This window comes from Grus americana, chromosome 8 (genome assembly GCF_028858705.1).
Source record: "Grus americana isolate bGruAme1 chromosome 8, bGruAme1.mat, whole genome shotgun sequence".
In the NCBI taxonomy this organism is placed as follows: domain Eukaryota; kingdom Metazoa; phylum Chordata; class Aves; order Gruiformes; family Gruidae; genus Grus; species Grus americana.
The window spans coordinates 24,518,434-24,537,819 of record NC_072859.1 but is presented as its reverse complement, the minus strand read 5'-3'; the positions used below and the strand labels follow the sequence as shown (position 1 = coordinate 24,537,819).

The window sequence follows — 19,386 nt, the reverse complement described above, 5'->3', positions numbered from 1 at the left end:
CAGGGAGAAATCCACTTAGCAACCCTGTCAGCTTGACAAGAAAAATGTGCCCATAAAGTCGGGAATACATTGAGGGAGCGAGCGCGAGGGGAGTGGGGGCGCGCGTGCATGTGCACGCCTGTGCGGCACCCGCAGAGCCATGCCGGCTGGCGGCACGGGGCCACCTTCACCCCGACACCCGCTCGGGCTTGGGGGCACGGGTGGGCACCCCGACAGCCCCTGGGGGTGGCCAGGGCCAGGGCAAGCCGCGTACGCCAGGGTAGGGGTTGGGGGGGGCTCTGCACCCTGCCAGCCTCTGTGGCCCCAGGCAGGGTCACCCTGGTGGGACAGGGCTGGTGGGTGCCAGCCTGGGTGCCGGGGCACCCCGCCACCATATGCCCCCCCCCCAGAGAGCCGGGCCGGGGACGCAGGCTGGGCAGGGCTGCCTGCACCTCCCTGCCTGCCTCGGACCCCGCTCGTCCCCCGCCCCGTGGTCACCTTTGCGATGGATTAAGCACTGAAAGAGCAGCAAAGCAATCCCGTTCGCGCTCTCTTAGGCTGTCAATTGCCATTTTTGTAATAGAAATTCCTTTCACAAGGTAACGACGGCCAGATTTAGAGGATTTCATATTGCTAATAATTCCCCAAACAGCCATCTGACTGTGTTGTTTTAAAAGCCGCTTAGTTTTTTGCTTTGGAGTTTATGAAAATCTCCCACTCTAATATCCCGAGAGCCAGCCTATAATTGTGTTATTAAATCAATCGGAGCGGATTACATTGTAAAATCAATAGATGGCTGTAATTGCATATTAGAAAGTTGTTCTGCTGTTGTTGATTTTTTTTTTACATGGATAATTATAATAAGCGTGTTTACCTTAGCGCTGATTTGGAATGAGTCTCACTAAATGACTTAGGACGAGCTTGGCGCTCCTGCTGCCAGGGGGCCCTGGCATCGTTTGGGACGGCAAGGACGATGCTGCCGGCACAGGCGTGCGGGTGGCACCGGGGTCCCACCGGCTTTGCAGGGCAGCAGCCCGGAGTCCAGTGCAGCTCCTAGCACTGGCACCCAGCACGAGAGCACGTCAGGGCTTTGGGGAGACGGCTGGTGGGGTTTAGGAAGCAGACGGTGGTCCCAGAGGGTCTTCCTGGGGACCAGCTCGGGGTCCCAGGAGGTGCCATGGGGTCTCACTGCCAGTTTGGCCACTCCCCAGGTCTCTGCGCAGTCTCCCTTTCAGAATATGGAGCAATAGCCAAGGCCCAGCTGCCGTGCTGGCCCAGGGCGACGCTGCGGGCAGGGAGGTGGGCAGCAGGATGCCTGGGAGCCGTGAAGGGCAGCGGCCAGGGTTGCACCCTGCGGTGCACTTTCAAATCCAAGCTGCACGCCCGCTGCCTGCCCCGTGCAGCTCACGGGCCAGAATTTGCTTTTCTGTTACTTTTTTGGGGGACCAGGCCAGGGCTGGCTGTGGGGTACAGGTGCTGTGGTCCCAGATGATTGTGCCCCCTGCGGTTTTCCTGGCTTTCGAGGCACCAGTTCCCCATTAGGCCCCACCGTTAGATCCAGTGCTGGGTTCCCGGGGGGTGAGATGGATGGAGGGGCTCGCTTGGGTGGGAACAAGTGTCAGCGGGAGCTGGCGCTGTGGCTTGGTCAGGCAGGACACCCGTCATCTCCAGGGCCCTTCTGGAGCCATCAGTGCCACCTCGGCCAGCGGAGGGGACAGAGGCACCGAGACGGGCTTGTCCCTGCCCCTGTGCTCACTGGTGTGGCTGGGGACACCTCTCCTTTGACGGGCTGTCCCCTTGCCAGCCAGGGGACGGGATGACACGAGAGGGCTGGGGGGACACCCAGTCCTGGTGCCAGGCAAGCACACGGCTCTGACGGCAACGTTACCTCTCCCACTGCCGGCCATCAGCCAGGAGGGTCCCCGGCAACTCAGGGCAGTCCCTTGGGGGGCTGCGCACGGGGGAAGCCCCCTGCACCTCCAACCAACGCTGTGGGACGGGCAATGGCTCTGCCACCGGGTCACTGGGCACAGCGGGGCTGGGCAGGGCTGCTGGTCTGGCAGGGAGAGGCAAGGCGGCCGGGCAGCCCCATCCCTGCGGGCAGGCGCCTGGCAGCGGGGCAGCACTGCCCGTCTGCACGGGGCCCTCAATCCGGCACGCGGCACTGTCAGCAGGCAGCCTGCTGTCTCCTAGACAGTGAAATATGGCCACAATTAGCCCGGATACAGTTCAATTATGATAAACAGCGTTTGCACCCTTTAAGCCGTGATTAAAAGGCCTCCTCCCGTTGATAGAGAGACCTAATTTCACATTATTATCGCTGTAGCTTGATTATAAAGCACTCCCTGGATTTACAGTTGGGAGATGGATGTGGAGGCTTCTTTATCATTTACACATCAGTAATGATGCAGCCTTCCCTCCACCACAACATCCATCCAGCGGCGGCGAGGAGAGGGGGGCCCTGACTGCGCCCCCGCCCCCCCCTCCCGGGGCACCCTCTCCCCGTGTCAGCCGGGCCCCACTGCCACACGCAAGTGGGCAAAGTCACCCTTACGGTAACAGCTTGATAAATGGGCGGGCGGTAATGAAATGGAGACATCAAGGCGTGGGGCGAGGAAGAAAGAGTGGTAATCGGAACGAGTGGAGCTGTCCCGAAACGGAGGGGAGCGGGAAGAAGGATCGCCTCTGCGCCGTGTGCTGTCAAGGGAGAAATTACACATTTACTCTTGCTTTTTCTTAAGGAGACGGCCCTCATAGATCAAAACATGGATTTACAAGCCAATTTTCAACATGAAATATAGACACCAGGAATCAATTTAAACCCGGCTTCTATTTTAGCAAACGGTGCCTGCGTTTAGTCCCAGGTAAATAACACCAGCCGGAGCCTTCCCCTTCCCCGGCTCGCCGCCCCACCACCGCTCGCGCTGGCGGCCACAGTGCTGCCGGCCGGCCCCCGATGCCTGCTTCAACCGCAGCCCTGCACTGGGGGATGGCTGTGGCGGGGAACGGAGAGGACCCCGAAAAGAGGACACCCTGCCCAAGGAGGGCGAGGGGAAAGAGAGGACCCTGCTTGGCTGGTGGAAGGGCAGCTCCGGCATCACCTGCCATCCCCGGCGAGCCGGGGACCCCACAATTGCCCCACACCACTGCAAGGCACTTGGGACAGAGTGCCTGCACTGGTGGGGACATAGGGGCTGTGCCGGAGCTGCGCAGACCCCCGCGTCCCCCTTTAGGGGGGACGCGGGGGTCTGCGCAGCTCCGGCACAGCCCTGGCATGGGGATTCGGGGCTTAATTCAGCAGCTCCTGGTTGGATCATGGCTCTAACCCAGCATCTCTGTCCTCTCTCTGCAGACGACTGTAAGAACATCGCCAACATCATGAAGACACTGGCCCATAGAGGCTTCATCTTCAAGCAGACCTCCAAACCCTTTTGATCCCCAAGGCAAGCCAGGCAAGGGCTGCATGCGCCCGGCGCCGGTGAGGCGGGGAGGACGGGCTCCAGCATTAAAATAAAAACGGCAACCGAGGCCAGAGGAACCGATACAAAAAAAAAAAAAAAAAAAAAAAAAAAAATCTCAATTTCAGCTGTTAACTCCAGTAGAGGTTGTATATATGGGAAGGCAAATCTGTGTAGACCTGATGTGACTCCCTCTCTGGGCTGCTCCGGACATTATGCCATGCTAGCGGACAGCCGCGTAGGGCGCTTGCACCACATTTTAGACTTGTAGTTTGTTCTTTTTCTTTGGCTCCTAATTTCCGTCCCTCCCTCCATATCCCACCCCGTCCTCCCTTTCCCACCCCGTAGCCAGAGCATCCCCCATCTCCTCCCCGGCATGGGCCGTCCCCGCCTTCCCTTCTTCTTTCTTTTCTCTGGTTTTATGTTTTCAGGCCTCGACGGCTGCTGCAGCGAGGCCGGCGCTCGCCCATGCCCGGGCTGCGCTGACAGAGGCTCAGCACTATCGAGACGGCCCCTCGCCCTCCCCGCCAGCCCCCCCGCCTCTCCCTCGAGCGCCTTTTCCCCTTTTTGAGTCAACACTAACCCCTCTCTGACTCCTGTATGTGACAAACGCGATCCGTCTCTTTATGTTCAAGGTGAAGTGCCTGTATTCTCCGCTGCAGAGCCCCTGGCAGCCCCACAGTGGGCTGCGGGGCCCGGAGGGCTCCCTTCAGTGGGGCAGGGGCCCGGCGGGTGGGCAGGCGGCAGGAGGGAGGTGACAGTGTCCGCACGGAGCCCCATCCCGTCCCCGTCCCCTCTGCTCGTGCCTCTTGCGGGGCTGGGTGGGATGCCCAGCCCTGCCCCGGCCCCGCCGACCGCTCTCAGCTCCACCGGGGCCAGGCCCGCCGCAGCACCACGTCCATTGCCGGCGGTGGACGTGCCAGCGCGCGCTGGCCCCCGGCCCACAGGTACCCGAGCAGGGGAGCTGCAAATTGCTCCAGGCCCCTGACCCCGCTCCCCTCTGACCCTGTCCGGCCTCCCTCAGTTCCCGAACTGAGGCTCAGCCCCCGTGTGCCCATGGTCCCTGCAGGCCGTGCCGTGCCCCTCGCAGGTCCCCACGGACGCTCAGCAGCAGCTGGCTTGTTGCCTGAGAGAGTTGCCGAGCACATCCCCTCCGGCTGGGTGGGCTCCCGGCCGGCCAGAGCGGTTGGGGGGCAGCTGTGGGGCAGGCTGAGGGCGTGCGTGTGTGTGTCCCCCCCCCCAGTGTCACCCAGCCCCGGGGCCCTGCTGAATGGAGCCCTCATCCGGGCGCTGACCTGCAGGGAGGCTGCAGCCCTGGGCCCGTGCGTGCATGGCCTGGAGCAAAGCCGGTGACGGCAGCCAGAAGGGCAATACAGGCACTGAACTTGGCGGTACATGACTGCATGGTGTGTGGTGTTCCAGTTAAACCAACCGATAATGCAAACCCAGCATTTTCATTGTCTAGTTATTCCAATCCTTGCTGTAAATGTGCCACATGAATAAAGTTTGGGGGTAAAGGAGCCCGGGCTGTGCCCATGCATGTGCAAGTGTGTATGGGGGGGGCAGAGGTGGGGGTGTGCCACCTGGGTACGTGGGAGCAGGGTGCTCCATCAGCGGGGCTGCCCTCCCTGGTATATGTCATGCCAGCATGCCCATGCTCCCCAAAAAGGCAAACTCTGGCTCTGAAAGGGAGGTCTGGGTTCCCTGCTGCTGGGAGCACTGCCCCCTCTCCAGCATGGGCACCGTGGGTGGGCCCAGCAGTCTCCCCCACCACCTCGGGTTTGCTTGTGCCCCAGGACGGCTCTACCCTGAGGATGCCACCAGCCCGTCCCAGCTGGGCTGCACCCACAGGTGCACCCCAGTGCAGCCTTCTGCCCGGTGTGGGGTGACAGCCACCACCATCTCCTGCTGGCATCTGTCACCCTGCCCTGCAGCCTGACACACTGTACTCGCACAGCCACTACCACACTTAGAGCCTCTCTGCTACAGGCTGGAACCAGCATGGCTCTGCCCCAGGAAGCAGAGCCAGTGTGAGCACAGCACCACCATGATGCACAGGAGCCATACCAAGCTGTGCAGGAAACGCTGCCATGTCCAGGTGCCCAAGGGACCCTGCCCAGCGCCACGGTGCCACTGGGTGACTGAGACGCAGTGGTCCAGCTGGCACAGAGTGGGCAGCTCCCAGAGGGAAGGGGCAGCCCCAGCCCACTTGCTCCAAACAAAGGTCACAGGGGTTTTAATGGCTCCCTCTGTGCAGCCCCTGATCAGCTTTATTGACCTATTTTCGATGGAGTCGTCTAATTAGTTTTCTATGAAAACTAAGAACTTGGCCTTTGCCCTTTACTCCTGCAGGCGAGAATGTGACTCAGAGGACGTTGTCACGGCAGATCGATGGCCAGTTACACTTGAAAGGCAGGTGGAGGGGACATGGGGTGGGCAGGCGGGCAGCAGGGCCACGGCTCAGAGCAGGGCACACAGCCGGGGCCACCTGCACCCACGGTGGACAGTGCATGGGCCCAGGCTCCCATCACTGCCTTCAGCGACGCCTCAGCCCCTTGAAGGTGCTGCAAAACATGGGGCGCAGGGACCGGGGGCCCCTCTCACCGCAGGCTGAAGCCAGAGGTGTCCACCTGCCTTGGGCAGGTCAGCAGGAGGAAGCGGGCCTGACGGCATGTGCTGGGGACAACATGTTTCTCAGCAAGGACACGTTTCTCAGCCGCCAGAGAGCAGCTGCACAGGGGCCAGACATGTGATGGTGGAGGGAGCTTCCCAGCCCGGCACAAGCAGCAGCCCAGAGCAGGGCCTGGTGGCCCCAAAGGCAGCAGGGGCGGCAGCAATCCACGTTGCAGCCCTGCGACTGAGACGGATGGGCTCAGGGAGAACCACCGGCAGCCAGGGCTCCCAGTGTGGCTAGCGGCACTTGGCCTGCCCAGGGCGGAGGAGAGCTGGCTTGCACTGCCTCCCCCTGCTCCACACAGGCTCGCCAGGGCTAATGACAGCTCTGCTCCAGTGCAAGTGACAGGTTCTGTATCTACAGGGATGCTCACAAAAACCTGGCATGTAAAAACGAAAACCACCAGAACAAACCACAGCTGTCTCTGGGGGGTGCAGGATGGGACTGATCCTGCACATGGCTCCACACCTCCTCCTTGCCCAGCACAGGGGGCTCACAGCTTCTTCACCTTGATGGAGGAGGAGCTGGAGGTGAACTCCCTCTGCTTTCTCTGCTCCAAGAGGGAGACGGGAAACAAAAAAAAAAAAACCCAGGCTAAGTGGGTGGGAGCGCTCAGGTCACAGGGAAAACACAACTGCCTGTCCCAGAGCCGGCCACGGGGCTCCGGCATCACATTTGGCAGTGCCCAATGGACCACACTGCCACCTGCCCAGCTGAAGGCACAGCCAGGTCCTTGCATGATGGGAGGAACAGAGCTAATCCAGCAGTGACCAGGGGCTGGGATGGCACCCTTGCAGGGGATGTCACGTCCCTGACACGGACAGGGCTGTGGGTCGTCATCTTTGCAGTGCACAGCCTGTGGGAGTGAGCAGGATAAAGGGGCTGAGCTCTGCAAGACCCAGTGGTGCCAGGAGCCCTGACTAAGCAAGCTGGCATGCAACAAGCCCTAAGGAGCAGAGCCTTGACAGAGGGGCAGAGCAGCTCTGTGCTATGGCCAGTTTTGGCCAGGATGCTTGGCACAGGACAGGGCAGAGCCTGGAAATGCTCCTCCACCACCCAGACCTGCCATGAAGTGGCCTAGGAACAGAGCAGAAGACTGACAGAGAACCACGGCTCCTCAAAAAACCCACCACTTTCCTGGTCAACATGCACTGATACACCTGAGTGAGACTGGCGGGCTCTTCACAGACAAGGCTTCAAGGCTGAATCTGTCCCTAGGAAAGATGGGGCCTTTTGCACTGCGTTGCAGTGACACTTGGTGCTAGGCACCGCACAGATGCCATGGCCAAGACGGCGGCGGGTTCAGCACCCAAAGCCAGGCTCTGTGCGGGGTGCCACAGGGCACACCAGAGCCAGCAGGTACCCCAGTCACTGTGTGCCGCAGGGACGCGCAGTGCCAGAGCCCTGGGGACCCCGCTGCACGGCACACTGCAGGCAGCAGTGGAGGCTGGCACTGCAGGACACGCTGCACAGGCACAGTGACCGCGGTCAGGTCCCTGCCATGCCCAGCCCCACAGCCACCCCTGTCCTCAAAGACCAGTAGAGCCACTGCCCCGGCTGGCAAGCACCCAGGGGATGGACAGGGCAGCACCGACACACTCTCCAAAACAAGCCGGGCCAGCCCATCCCTGCTCCTCTGGCCCTGCCGGTCCCACACGCGTCTGCTCCTGGCGGCAGTGTGCGTGGTGGGAGGCCCCGCTGCCTCCCCCGGCGGGAAAGCGGCCCCCAGTCCCCGCTGGGCACCGGGCAGACGGCAAACAGAGCATGGAATTTGCACGGCTAAAAGTTAAATACAACACACACACGGATTTCGTCAGAGGCCCTGGCACGGCTGCCTTCGCGGGATCCGATTAACGGGGAAATAAAAGGGCCAGAGAACCCACACAGCAGTGTGAACAGATGCCCTATAAAAATCAAATACATGGTAATCAAGGGGACCGAAAGGTACATTTAAAAAAACAAAAACCCACCCTGGAAACAAAGGAGCTGGGCTTTGTGGCTTTCCTGGGAGGGCTACGGAATTAATGGGGAAGAGCACATGTGTTTGATAATCTTTATATGGCAAAAGACCCATCTTTCAAATATGTCACAAATTCATATTAATCACCTTCCTATTGCCTTCTGTGGCGCAGCTATTCCAGTTGCCTTGGGCAAAATTGGGAACTGTCTGGTTAAAAAAAATGTTTTACATTATAATTTACAAGAGCCTACAAGTCTAGTTTCTTTTAATGGAAAGAACGATTAAAAAAAAAAGAGGAATATATATACACCCTGGTATATATGCACTATATATATATTAAAATATATATATATATAAAAGACAGATATTGTAACTCCATCTGGAAAGAGAGAATGTTTGATCTTAACAATGTAACTTCTAGCTTTCAAACAGGCTCAGAAAACAAGAAGTCAGCAGGAGTTCAGATAAAGGAAGCTTAAAAGTCAAATAATTCTGACTCTGAACCTGAGACTTCTTAGACTCAAGGTCCTTTCCTTTACCCATTAATGGGCTGACTTGTGAGCTCAGGAACAAAGTGCTGCAATGTGAGGATTTCTGAGAGTCACTCATTACAGATCACTGAGTGGAGTCTGAGTTGCGGAAATCAAAGGATCCAATCTGGAGTAACTGGCTGAACTTCTGCTTGGAACTAATTTGTTCCAAGTTCGGCTCACCTTTCACCTCCCGAAGGCCCAGAGTAAAGTCCCTACCGGGGTCAGCAGCAGACAGCGCTGGGGGGATCCCAGCTCGGCTTTAATGGTCAGCGATGGGTACCACAGCCCCTCGGGGAGGGTGGACAGGCAGCCAGGGTAGGAGAGATGTGGTGGACACGGCAGGGCAGAGCAGTGCCAGGCTTCCCGCTGCCCCGCGGGGTCTCGCTGCAGAGACAGGCAGACGCCTCTCCTAACCTGGCTGAAATACCCTGCTGAGATGTCCCCCGTCCCCAGTGCTGACCAAGGGGGCCAGCGGCAGCCTGCTGTTGCCACAGTCAGCACCTCAGGACCCTGGTGTGCCTTTGCCCATTCATGCCAATTCCTGGAAAGGAATCCAGGCATGCCAGGCAGGGCTCAGGAGTCAGGACTCCTAGTCCTATTCCTGGCTTTGCCACTCACTCCCTCCAACATCTGGAGCAAGATACTTCTCTCCAGGGAAACAAACCAGGCTTCAGGGGAGCAGCTGGTTTGGAGGCTGAACTAATCCATACTTAATCCAACATGTGGAGTGGCATGGATGGGCAGTGCTAGACAGCACAAAGGGATTCTCCAACTCAGAGGAATTTGAAGCAGGGAGATTAAATGATTCCCTCAGGGTCCCCAGCAGCTCAGTGGCAAAGCACACGCTTCAACTCCGGAGTTCAAGGCTGGTGGCAGGGTTAAACCGCTGAAGCAGCCTCGGCGAGGGGAAGAGCAAGGTGTCAGCCGCCAAGAACCCATGGCCAGGGCTGCAGGAGGCAAGGGAGGGAGAGGCCACTACAAAGCACCACTGGACTTGCGTGTGTCACGCTGCTGAGCAGACAGGCCAGATACATCCCAGCAAAACACTTGCTCTACAGAGAGCTGCTTGTTTGTGCTACCAAAGTTGCCACCCCTGCTGCAAGCACCCCAGGGTGGGGGAGAAGCACTGTACTTGCAGAGGCAGGCTGCTTTCTCAGCGCCATGTTTTGGGCACGCTGCCTCCCACGCTGTCCCCATTGCACCAGGACCTGGGACACCTCAGGGCGATCACTCTGCAGTGTGGGGACATGTGTATGCACCCCACCAGCCAAAGAGCCAGCAACTACCTCACCCCCCTCCCTTCTCAGGGCTGACCCCAGCCCACTGACCTTGCAGAGGCCAATTTTAGCTGTGACTGTGAGCGAGAGGCAGTGGGGCTGCTCCTGCCAGCTCTGGGCAGGGCCAGCAGCATCACCAACACACGGCCTCCACTCAGCTCAGCCCATCCTTGGAAAAGCTGGTTATGGGCCACAGGCTGCTGGTCTCTCCCACCGCCTCAGTGCCCAGAACCGCAGGAAAGGTTCAGGTCAAGCACAGTGCCAGGCCCTGCCTGACTCTCCAAATATACCTGAGCCAGGCAGAACGTGGGACAGCAGCCCCGTTCCCCTCCTCTCCAAGATACCCCTCCAGCTGGGATGTAATTTCCACCCCCCTCAAAAGGTAGCATAAAATGGTCACAGTGTGAATGTGCTTGACCTTTTGTCTTGGACTAATCTAATTGTGTCGTCTTTGTGTAATCAGCCGGTAAAGGTCAGTGCTGTATTTAACATAGGGGCCCTTTAGGTACTGAATTTGCCTTGCAGTGAATTAACTTGATTATATTTCTTTCAAATATGTCAGAGACCAGGTCAGTTTAACCCTCTCTGTGCTGCCTGGGCCCACCCCTTTGTTTCTGATTCCAGGAGGTGGCACTGAGGAACAATGTGGTCAGAAACACACACATGGGCTCCTTCCTCCTGCAGCCATGGCCACCATCACCACCACCTCTCCCACCTTCCCAACAAGCAAAGTCTCAAAGGAGAGCAAATGTGTTGTGAATCAGCCCGAAAAGTTTGCAAACCAGAACACTCCGGACAACAGGGAGGGGCGAGATTTCGGATTGAATACAATAGGGGAAAATAAAAATAATTCAGAAGACTCCTTTGCAAACATGAACCTGTCTCAGTGGAATGCTTCCTTACGACTCCATATTGTCACAATCAAATAGGACATTACTCAAGTCCAGATTAACATATCACCTCTGCCGTTGACAAATACGGTGTTCTCAATATCCTGCAATACATTATACATTTTAGAAAGTAAAGGTCTGTGCCACTACCAGGGCAGTATATTCAAGGCGTCGAGGATGCCACTGTGTGGAGACGGGCAGCTTTCATCAGGCAGTTCAGCTCAGCTGTGCCAGGGGACTGCACAGAGGGGAAAGCAATCTCAGCTGATCTCCGGGCATACCCTTGGCCCTGAGGCAGTGGTGAGGGGCTGGGCAGCCTGCCCTCACGGGGGCAGCCTGCCCTCACGGAGGCAGGGAGGAGAGGCTGGTGATTTGCATCCTGTGGAAGTACACGCACAGGACATTGTCACAAGGCTCGCAGTGAAAGAACCCCTAGGTCTGGCTTTCCTTTCTCACGTTGGAAGTAGGGCATAAAAACACCCCTTTGCTCTTCAAACACCTCTCTCCTTCCCGAGCCTCTGGCTCCAGGCAGGGCTACTGCTTGACTCCAAGGACTTGGGCAGGTCACGGCTCATCATCTCAAGACTGCTTTCCCCACTTGCTTCCCTCTGCTGAGCAACCCTTATGGGGCTGTGTCTAGAAGGAAAATGCCTCAGGCCGGCAGCTGTACTGGCATCACTGTTGCTGCCCTAACGCAAGCTCTCGTCACCCAAAGCCTTGCTGCTTTGGTCCACGGTGGCACCCACGTCAAACCATCTGCCTGCATGCAGGATGTAGAAAGCCCTGCTGACCCCACCTATTAGCACCAAGAACACTGTCCAGCACAGGAGACGAGCCCGGAGAGCAGCACTGGGACTTGGGGGGAACAGGCGTGCTGTGCTCCCTTGGACGCGCACGCCTGGAGGGAGAGCAGGACAGCATCCCCAGCGCTTGTCAGGGCATCTGCGTTGGAGACCTGAGTGCTCCCTGTTCTGCCCCCACAACCTTCCTTCTCACCGAGTTGGGGGTCAGTGGTGCTCCTACTACATCAATGATCTGGTCCTTGGCATCTCCTTTGCCTTCCTCGATGCTGAGGCCTGCCTGGCCATCCGGATGGGCGCCTTCCGCGCTGAGGGGGCCAATACTACCAGCTTTGGCCAGGGCCTCATAGCGGTGCCGTAACATCTGCAGCTCATATTCACAGTTGGCAAAGGCTTGCTTCAGCTCATACAGCAGCACAAGGTCGCTCCGCAGCTCGTTGAACATCTGCACGATCTCCTCTGTGGGCATAGGGTTGAGATCTAGGGAGAAAAAGAAGTTTTGTTGAACACCCAGACCTGCAACCCTACAATGGAAGATCCCTAGAAAGTTCCTGGCTGCCCATTCACTCCCACAAAGATACACCAGGAGCCTCGCTCCCATCACACGGATCATGAGCAATCGGCACCCCTAAGGGTTGGAGACCTGAATTTCCAGGCTGTCCTTTGGCTCTGGCCAAGGACTAAGGGTAAACCTGCAAAGTCCAGGACTCAGCAAGTGAGGGATGATGGAAGATGCTGATCAGACCAGATGACTGAACCTTGCTACCCAGCAGGTCATATGAAGGGAGCTCAGTCTTGGGAACAAGTCCTCACACACTGCTGCAGAGGACAGAAGAGCTCCTGCTGTTCCCTACACCTTCACTAACCACAGGAGGACAAGCTGAGCTCCCTTGCCTCTCCTGTTGCTCCTCCCAGGGTAGGACAGAGGCAGAGAATTGCCCTGCTGCTGTGTTACAGACATGTTTTAATGCTGACCTCAACTGCTTGTAGCAGGGGCTGGCAGATCGCCTCCCCACACCATGCATTCTGCTGCAGCCCATCACACATGCACGCAGAGCCAGGAAGAGCTGCATGTTCTGGAGAAGAAAAGGATGAAGCTCTGCACATTTGCCCTGATGTGCAGCAGTGGCCCCCTGTCCGCAGGGCTGTCCATATGACCCCATCCTGCTACCACTGTGTTCACCCACAAAGCCCAGGTGTGTTTCTGTCCTTTAAGACACAGCAGGGCTGGAGCACCAGGAAGCCCTTGAGATATGCGTATTTTGTAAAACAGGAACCCCTCCTTACCCTCGTGGAAACTGAGCTCTAAGCAGCACTCACATCCTTTCCCAAGGCTTCCCTAGCAAGCAAAGACGGTAACTCCCTTAGTTTTAAAGCAGAAATGGGGAAAACACCCTGGTTGAGCTGCTTTCACCAGCCACGGGAGGCCTTCAGAACTGCACACAGTCTCCGAGACAGCCATAAACCAAGCCATCAAGCCATAAACCAGTTGGCCCAAAAAACTACCAAGAGTTAAACAGAACTGTCAGTGCTGGGAGCAGGCTCAGTAATCTTTTGTAAATCACCAATAAGGCTTTTCTTCTTATTATTTTTTCTTTTTTTAGAATTTCCCCCAGCCACAGTTGGGGGAAAAGGGATCAAAAGGTGTCTAATCAAGGGGCACTGCATGCTGGGACCTGTAGTACCTGCAAACTGTACCCACTGCATGGAGGGCAGCAGCTAGCCATGGGCTGCACTTCTTCTCTAGCTACAAGCGGGTATTGTACATGTTAAGTGAACCCTTCTTTCTGCTGCTAAGACACTGGAGTTCAAGAGTGAGGGATGTGTGTTTACTCGCCTTTCAGCTGAGATGCTCCAGATTTTCACACAGCATGTAACCTATAAAGGGGGGATGAACAGTCCCAGGCGCATTTTGGACTTGCCACCGTGAGCAGTAAATTAAGAGGAAACGAAGCATGAAAGCAAGACAGGGCAGCCCCGAACAATGTGCGTGCCGTGGTCACTAACACACTTAGAAGTACCTCTCCTGGCAAGGCTGAGATTTGCCTTCCTAATACTGTGCTGCCTCTCTTGATGGTTAAAAAGGCCCAAACAAGAGAGAAACAAAGGCTCTTTTAAAACATTTTTCTACTGGGAGGAAAAAAAAAAAACCTGTGCATCTTGTTCTGGCTTTTACCCTCTCTCTTTCTTTTTTTTTTTAAACACATAAAATATTTTAAAAACCATTCACATACTGTTATTCAAGAAACTGGCTGTATTACTAGGGGAAAAAATAGCCCATCTCGAGAACAAAGGCTAGCTCTGTGTGTCTCTTTCTCTCTCGCGTGCCCCCTTTACTCACCTACTCCGAGTTCCATCAGCATCTGCTCCAGGGCTTTAATCTTCTTCTGTCCCACCGAGCTTGGCAGTTTCATCTGAAACACAAAGGTAACAGAGCCACACAGCTCAGAGATAGCCCTCACTCACAGCCGTCTAGTTCAAAAGGCAAGAGAGCTTTTCTTTTTATAGTGCAGGGGGAACAAAAAAAGAAAGGGAGAGAAAGGAAAATCAAGTGGTAAGAGAGGGAGACAGGGGCTGAAAGTTTTCAGACTAGGTCCGAGGGCAGGTATTGAAAAGCCCGGTCGTGAGGGCTTTTATTTTCTCTCTCGTGTGTGTGCAAGACACGCTGTTTTACAGTTTCCATGTGTCACTGAATTAACAACAAAAGTTCTTCTTGGCTTCAAACCCTCTCCCGCGGTGCCCAGCCCATCAAAGGGCTCATTTACACAGCGGCTAATGTGCAATGCTGCCCTACTTTATTCGCTTTAGCCGGCCTGATTAGACTCATGCGCTAACAGACTCACTTCTCCTTTTACCTGCTGAGCCCCAGACCTGTGGGATTCATTTACAGAGCAGGCTTTATAACAAAGGGGAGAGACAGAGAGAGCACAGTTACTTGACTGGCGGAAGTGTGAACACACATTTACATCGGAGCTAAGGGGCTAGGTGAGAGAGGAAGCATCAGATGTGAGCTATGAAAGGGAATCGGAGCTGGCCAGGAGAGGAAGAATGCATACACTTAGCAGGGTCCTTCCTCTGCATTCATTTGGGCTCTAGCAGGAGTGCTAGCTGCTCAGACCAAGCATTTATTAGATTACAAGCAGCACAAACGCAGCTGGCACAATATGGCAGGGAGAACAGGTTTCCAAGCCCTGCAGATATATCTAAGAACGAATGAAAGCACTTTCCTTCCTCAGCAATGCTGGAAGACAGACCAGGAAAGAGATGATTCTCAACACTGCAGTGTCAAACACCTTATTGCACAGTTGTGGTCTGTCCCTCCATATCCAGCCCTGGGAGGGTGAGCTCACACCTCCACCCGGGGATCACCATCACCAAATCAAGCTGCCCAGCAGACTATTGAATAGCTGAGAGGCGAGAGCATCCTGCAGCCATCCTGCACACCACTTACTGATCAGGGGCTCCAACCTTGGCCAAACCAACCATGAGACTGCAACACTGGGCTGGCAATGACCTGAAGGAAGAGCCATTCTTTGCTTCCTTGGGTGGCCAAGGAAGGAAAGATCACTTAGCACAGCTTAGCAGGAGACAGAACGGTTAGCCTGGAGCACCAGGAAGACATTCCTGAGAGCAAGAGGCCTCAGTCCAGAGAACTGTTCTGCCCCACAAGGAATTACACAGAACATTTAAGATGGGCAATGCACCCAGCTCTGCCTCAGCTGAGGGATATATGGGCTGACCTAGTCAGGCTGTGCTAATCCTTAACTTCTAGGACACAAAGAGTTAACAAAGCCCAGCATCTCCTCATTGAAGAGCTCTGGACACACAATATTTGTGTAATTATCGGAGCCCTGAGAGTCTGTCTTCACCCCCACCCCTAACATTGACATCATGGTCTTTCTAGCTAAAGGCAGATTTCCCTTCAGTCAAATACCAGCTGGCAAAAGCATGCTGGACTTCGGGAACAAAGGACAAGGAATAGGAAAAGTTCATGCTTGGCAAGGCTAGGTGGACAGACAGGAGGTCTTGGTTTGTTGGTTAGAGGAAGAGCACAGGCTCTTCTCCTGGGAGGCTTCCACTAGCTCAAGGAACTATTAGCAACACAAACAACTAACCTGGCAAAGCCTTCAACTGTAATGTTACGTGTGTCCTGCTGACATCCCACAGGAGTCTAGTCAGTGAACACCGAGCCAAGGTCTTCACTGACATTCCTGAAGATTAGAGGATGAAGCAGGGAACGGCAGGACAAATTAATGTAACTTCAAAGAAAGGAAGTCTAGAGATGCTCAGGAGTGGGGCTATGAGTTTAGTTTAAAAACACATCAATTAAGCTTCCTTTTAATTCAGGCAGGAGGATCTGGCCTACAAACAGGAAGGCTTCATTGGTTTCTCAAAGCAAGAGTATATTTTAATTTTACCATCATTAAGAAAATGTTATGATTTATGTGGCTGCTGTCGGACTAATATCTTTAGAATTTAGCTGGCTAAGCCAATTCATCTCTAAGACTGATGAAGGCTGATTGCTCTCTATGCAAAATGTATTAAAACTAAATGAGCAGTCTATTACTCAAATGCTGCTGATAATCAGTTAGCCAGGGTCCGTTAGCTGGGCTGCCCTGTTGCAGGAGAGAAGCCTTCATGCCCTGTACAGCTCTGATAAGCCCACACTTACTTCAGCAAGCCTTCTTTGTTTTGGTCTTTTAAGTAGATGTCCAGAGATGCACCAGATTACTAGAAGTGGCGTATCACCCATCCTCATTCCTGAGCGATGAGGCAACCCACAGGGACCACAGGTCCTGGCCTACGGCACAGAGAACAGCTCTCTGGCTCAAGATGTGTGTGCTGGGATATGTGGTTTCTGCAGGCCATATCTCTGCGTTAATGAAAACGACACTCAGGGCAAACCCGTTGCTTACACCACAGCTCCTGGGATGTTCTTGGTGTTGTCATGGATCGAGTCCTCCGCAGGGGCTGAGAAAAAATTATGTTCCTCGGACAACTCCAGTGAGCAACCACAGCTTCCGAGGTGAATGGCATTTGCCCTTTTCTTTCCTTCCTTAGGCCAGACTGCTATTGTTATTTATTATCTTTAAAGTCCCAATATAATAATAATACCTGGGAAACAGATTGCTCCAGTCAGAAAACTGATTAGCCAGGATTTTTGAGGTTACTATATTTTGGATGCTCTTCTCCTTTGACAGCCTCTCCCTACAGCCCTCTTTGCAACACCAGCCTGCGCTTATAATTACACCAACGTCACTTTTGATTTAAGGACTGCAATCCTTTGTCCTTGCTATAAACAACCTGCATTAAACACACGAACTGCATGTACCAAGAGAAAAATAAATAAAGAGCTACAGAAAATTGTGTGAATCAACACCATGAAGCCACAGTACCAGAGCCTATCTATGCAGAGAGGAGCCTTGCCTGATCCTGGGATACACAGCCGCTGCTGCCATGCACTCGGCTCACGAGGCACGGAGTACACCGGTACCGACCCGGTCTGCTCTCCCCTGAAGGAGGAGGGCATTGCTCAGGGATTGCAGCTTGAACAGATGAAGAGAACATCCACCGCACTTCTACAGCAGGGGCTGGGAGACTGGGGGGCGGCCTCAAGCAGTACTATTTCTATAGATGGTCTCACCACAGAGTTCCCTTGAGGTTTTGAATGATACAGGATTTTTATTTAATGTTCGAGACATTCCGCCAACAAAACCTTGCTAATTCACACTAATGACTAGGAGACCTACTGCAAATTAATTGCTAATTGGCAAAATTCATTAAATGAACAAACATGATAAGATATAACTGAAGATAAAACCTCCCCAAACAGACTTGGTTCATTTATTTTTGTGTGCCATTCAGTTTTCATGATTTATGCTAATACTTTTAAGCATAGTTGTAAATGTATTTGAGTATATTTTGGTAGATTAATGAAGTCTAAGTAATAGCAGAGCTTGCAACACAGTTCCCTGTTATGTCTTACAGCATCACCACCTGGCAGGTAGAGATTGCCATGGGGATCTGCACCAGGAATGGGAGAGGTCTGCAGGATCTACTAGGTCCCACGTGTGACTATATCTATGTGGTCATCTTAAATGTCCTGCTCTCAATTTATCGCTTTCTTCAGAAATGCTCCATTTCCGGTATTCACAAATTTTAAAAAAAAAAAAAAAAAAAATCCCACTTCTGCGCTGAAACCTTTTGTTTGGTCTCCCACCAAAATACAAGGTTTTTAAAATTAATCAATGGTTCTTTGGATATTTCACATGTACCCTCCCTGATGCTGCACTTCATTATAATTCAATTTTGAGGCAACCTTTTCCTTAAACTCACCTCTCCCCAACCCTAAATAATACGACTGTCCTAAAATCGTTAATCCTAAAAACTCCACATATCTGACCTGTGTCTGTACAGCTATAAACTGGTTTTATGCACTGGCACTGGTATTGTTGCTCAGCATTATGATACATCTCACTGACATTGAAAACCACCTTCTTTGTGGATTTCAGCAGCAAGAAAACTTTGTCATTAGGCACTTTCTTCATGGATATCTTTAGAGTACTGAATTGCTTAGTGGGTTTCTGGGAAGAAGTGCTAAAGTTTCAGATAAATAATGTTTTTTGCATTTTCTGACTTAAGATGGGGAAGGAAGGTCAACCCTTCCCTGGCTACATGGCTCTACACTGCAGGAGCAGAGAGCTTCCACTTCTGCACAGTTTTAAGACTCAGAGAAGGAAAGAACCATATTAAGTACTTTAGCCTTAGAGCTCTGGAAAAACCCCAACAGAAAAATTCAATTTCAGATACTAACGTGCACATTTCTGGAAATCTGAAGTGCTTAACTGCTCAGAACTAAAGTGCTACAACGAAAGCTGGATGGGTAACTGCAATGGATATATGCAAAAGTTAGAAAAGTTTGAAATTGCCCAGGTATTCTCTGTCTCAATGACCACACATGCTTCCCCCTGCCCCAGCTTACAGCCATAGACCCCATGTCTTACACCAGTGCCTGCTGATTTGCCAGACTAAAATTTAGGACAGATAAAGAGAGTCATACCGCTATGCCATCTCTTCTATGCTGTGGAACACATTAAACACAATGCAATCATTTTGGGATGGCATGTAATCATCAACTTGCTCCATCAATGAGGCTTAGTGCTAAATAAACCAATCTTTTAAGAAGAAAACATTTCTATATTAACTAATGTAAATGGTTATTTCAGGGGTTTTTAAGACTGAAGTTAGACATACCCCTCAAATTCCCAAATCAATTGTGCAAAAATATAAATTCTGTACTTGAATTCTCCTAGTAAATTAAAACGGTTTTACTTGTTAGTGGACTATATCTAGTGAAAGCTTTGTCAAGGATGAGGGAGGACAACAGATCCCGGAGAAGCACAGCACACTCAGGCACACAGCAAAGTAGCACCTCACCGATCCTACAAACATTAATGCCTCGTTATGCATCTATAGCACTAATTCAAGGGGTAAAGCTAAGAGATACTTCCTAAAGAAACCAGAGGTCCTGGAGCATCAATGTCTCAGTGTGACGGGGTTTTCACCAGCGCAGGTAACAAGGTTTTCCAAGTTTTTATTCTCTCCCACTCTTTCCCCACTTAGGAAGGGGCTATAGATTGCTTTGAACCTGCATAAGTGGCCTAAAATGAGAATGACTTGGAATCCACACAAATGATGGCTGATAACCTGGAAAGAGTCAGCTTTCTTCCCAATTTCACATACAGGATGTGACAAGAAACGAGACGCCTGAGAAGACAAGAACAATTCACACCTTGCTAGGACTGCCTGTGATCT

The 19,386-nt window shown here is 53.4% G+C and overlaps 2 protein-coding genes across 5 annotated transcripts in view; one reads left to right on the top strand and one right to left on the bottom strand.

Moving 5' to 3' along the window:
* The window catches only part of ERI3 (ERI1 exoribonuclease family member 3), a 135,319-nt gene extending 130,347 nt beyond the window's left edge, over window positions 1-4,972 (top strand). For both annotated transcript variants that reach the window (XM_054834007.1, XM_054834008.1), the window contains exon 8: window positions 3,332-4,972. In XM_054834007.1, the coding sequence (XP_054689982.1) occupies window positions 3,332-3,414 (83 nt within the window). In that variant the 3' untranslated portion in view covers window positions 3,415-4,972. The remainder of the gene's footprint in view (window positions 1-3,331) is intronic.
* A 124-nt stretch (window positions 4,973-5,096) lies between these two features.
* Window positions 5,097-19,386, bottom strand: part of DMAP1 (DNA methyltransferase 1 associated protein 1) — a 34,385-nt gene continuing 20,095 nt past the window's right edge. For 2 of the 3 annotated variants that reach the window (XM_054834000.1, XM_054834001.1), the window contains exons 9-10: window positions 13,913-13,985; window positions 5,097-12,051 (exon numbers count right to left, since the gene is read on the bottom strand). In XM_054834000.1, the coding sequence (XP_054689975.1) occupies window positions 11,705-12,051; window positions 13,913-13,985 (420 nt within the window). In that variant the 3' untranslated portion in view covers window positions 5,097-11,704. The remainder of the gene's footprint in view (window positions 12,052-13,912; window positions 13,986-19,386) is intronic. The other variant, XM_054834002.1, reaches the window with a different exon arrangement.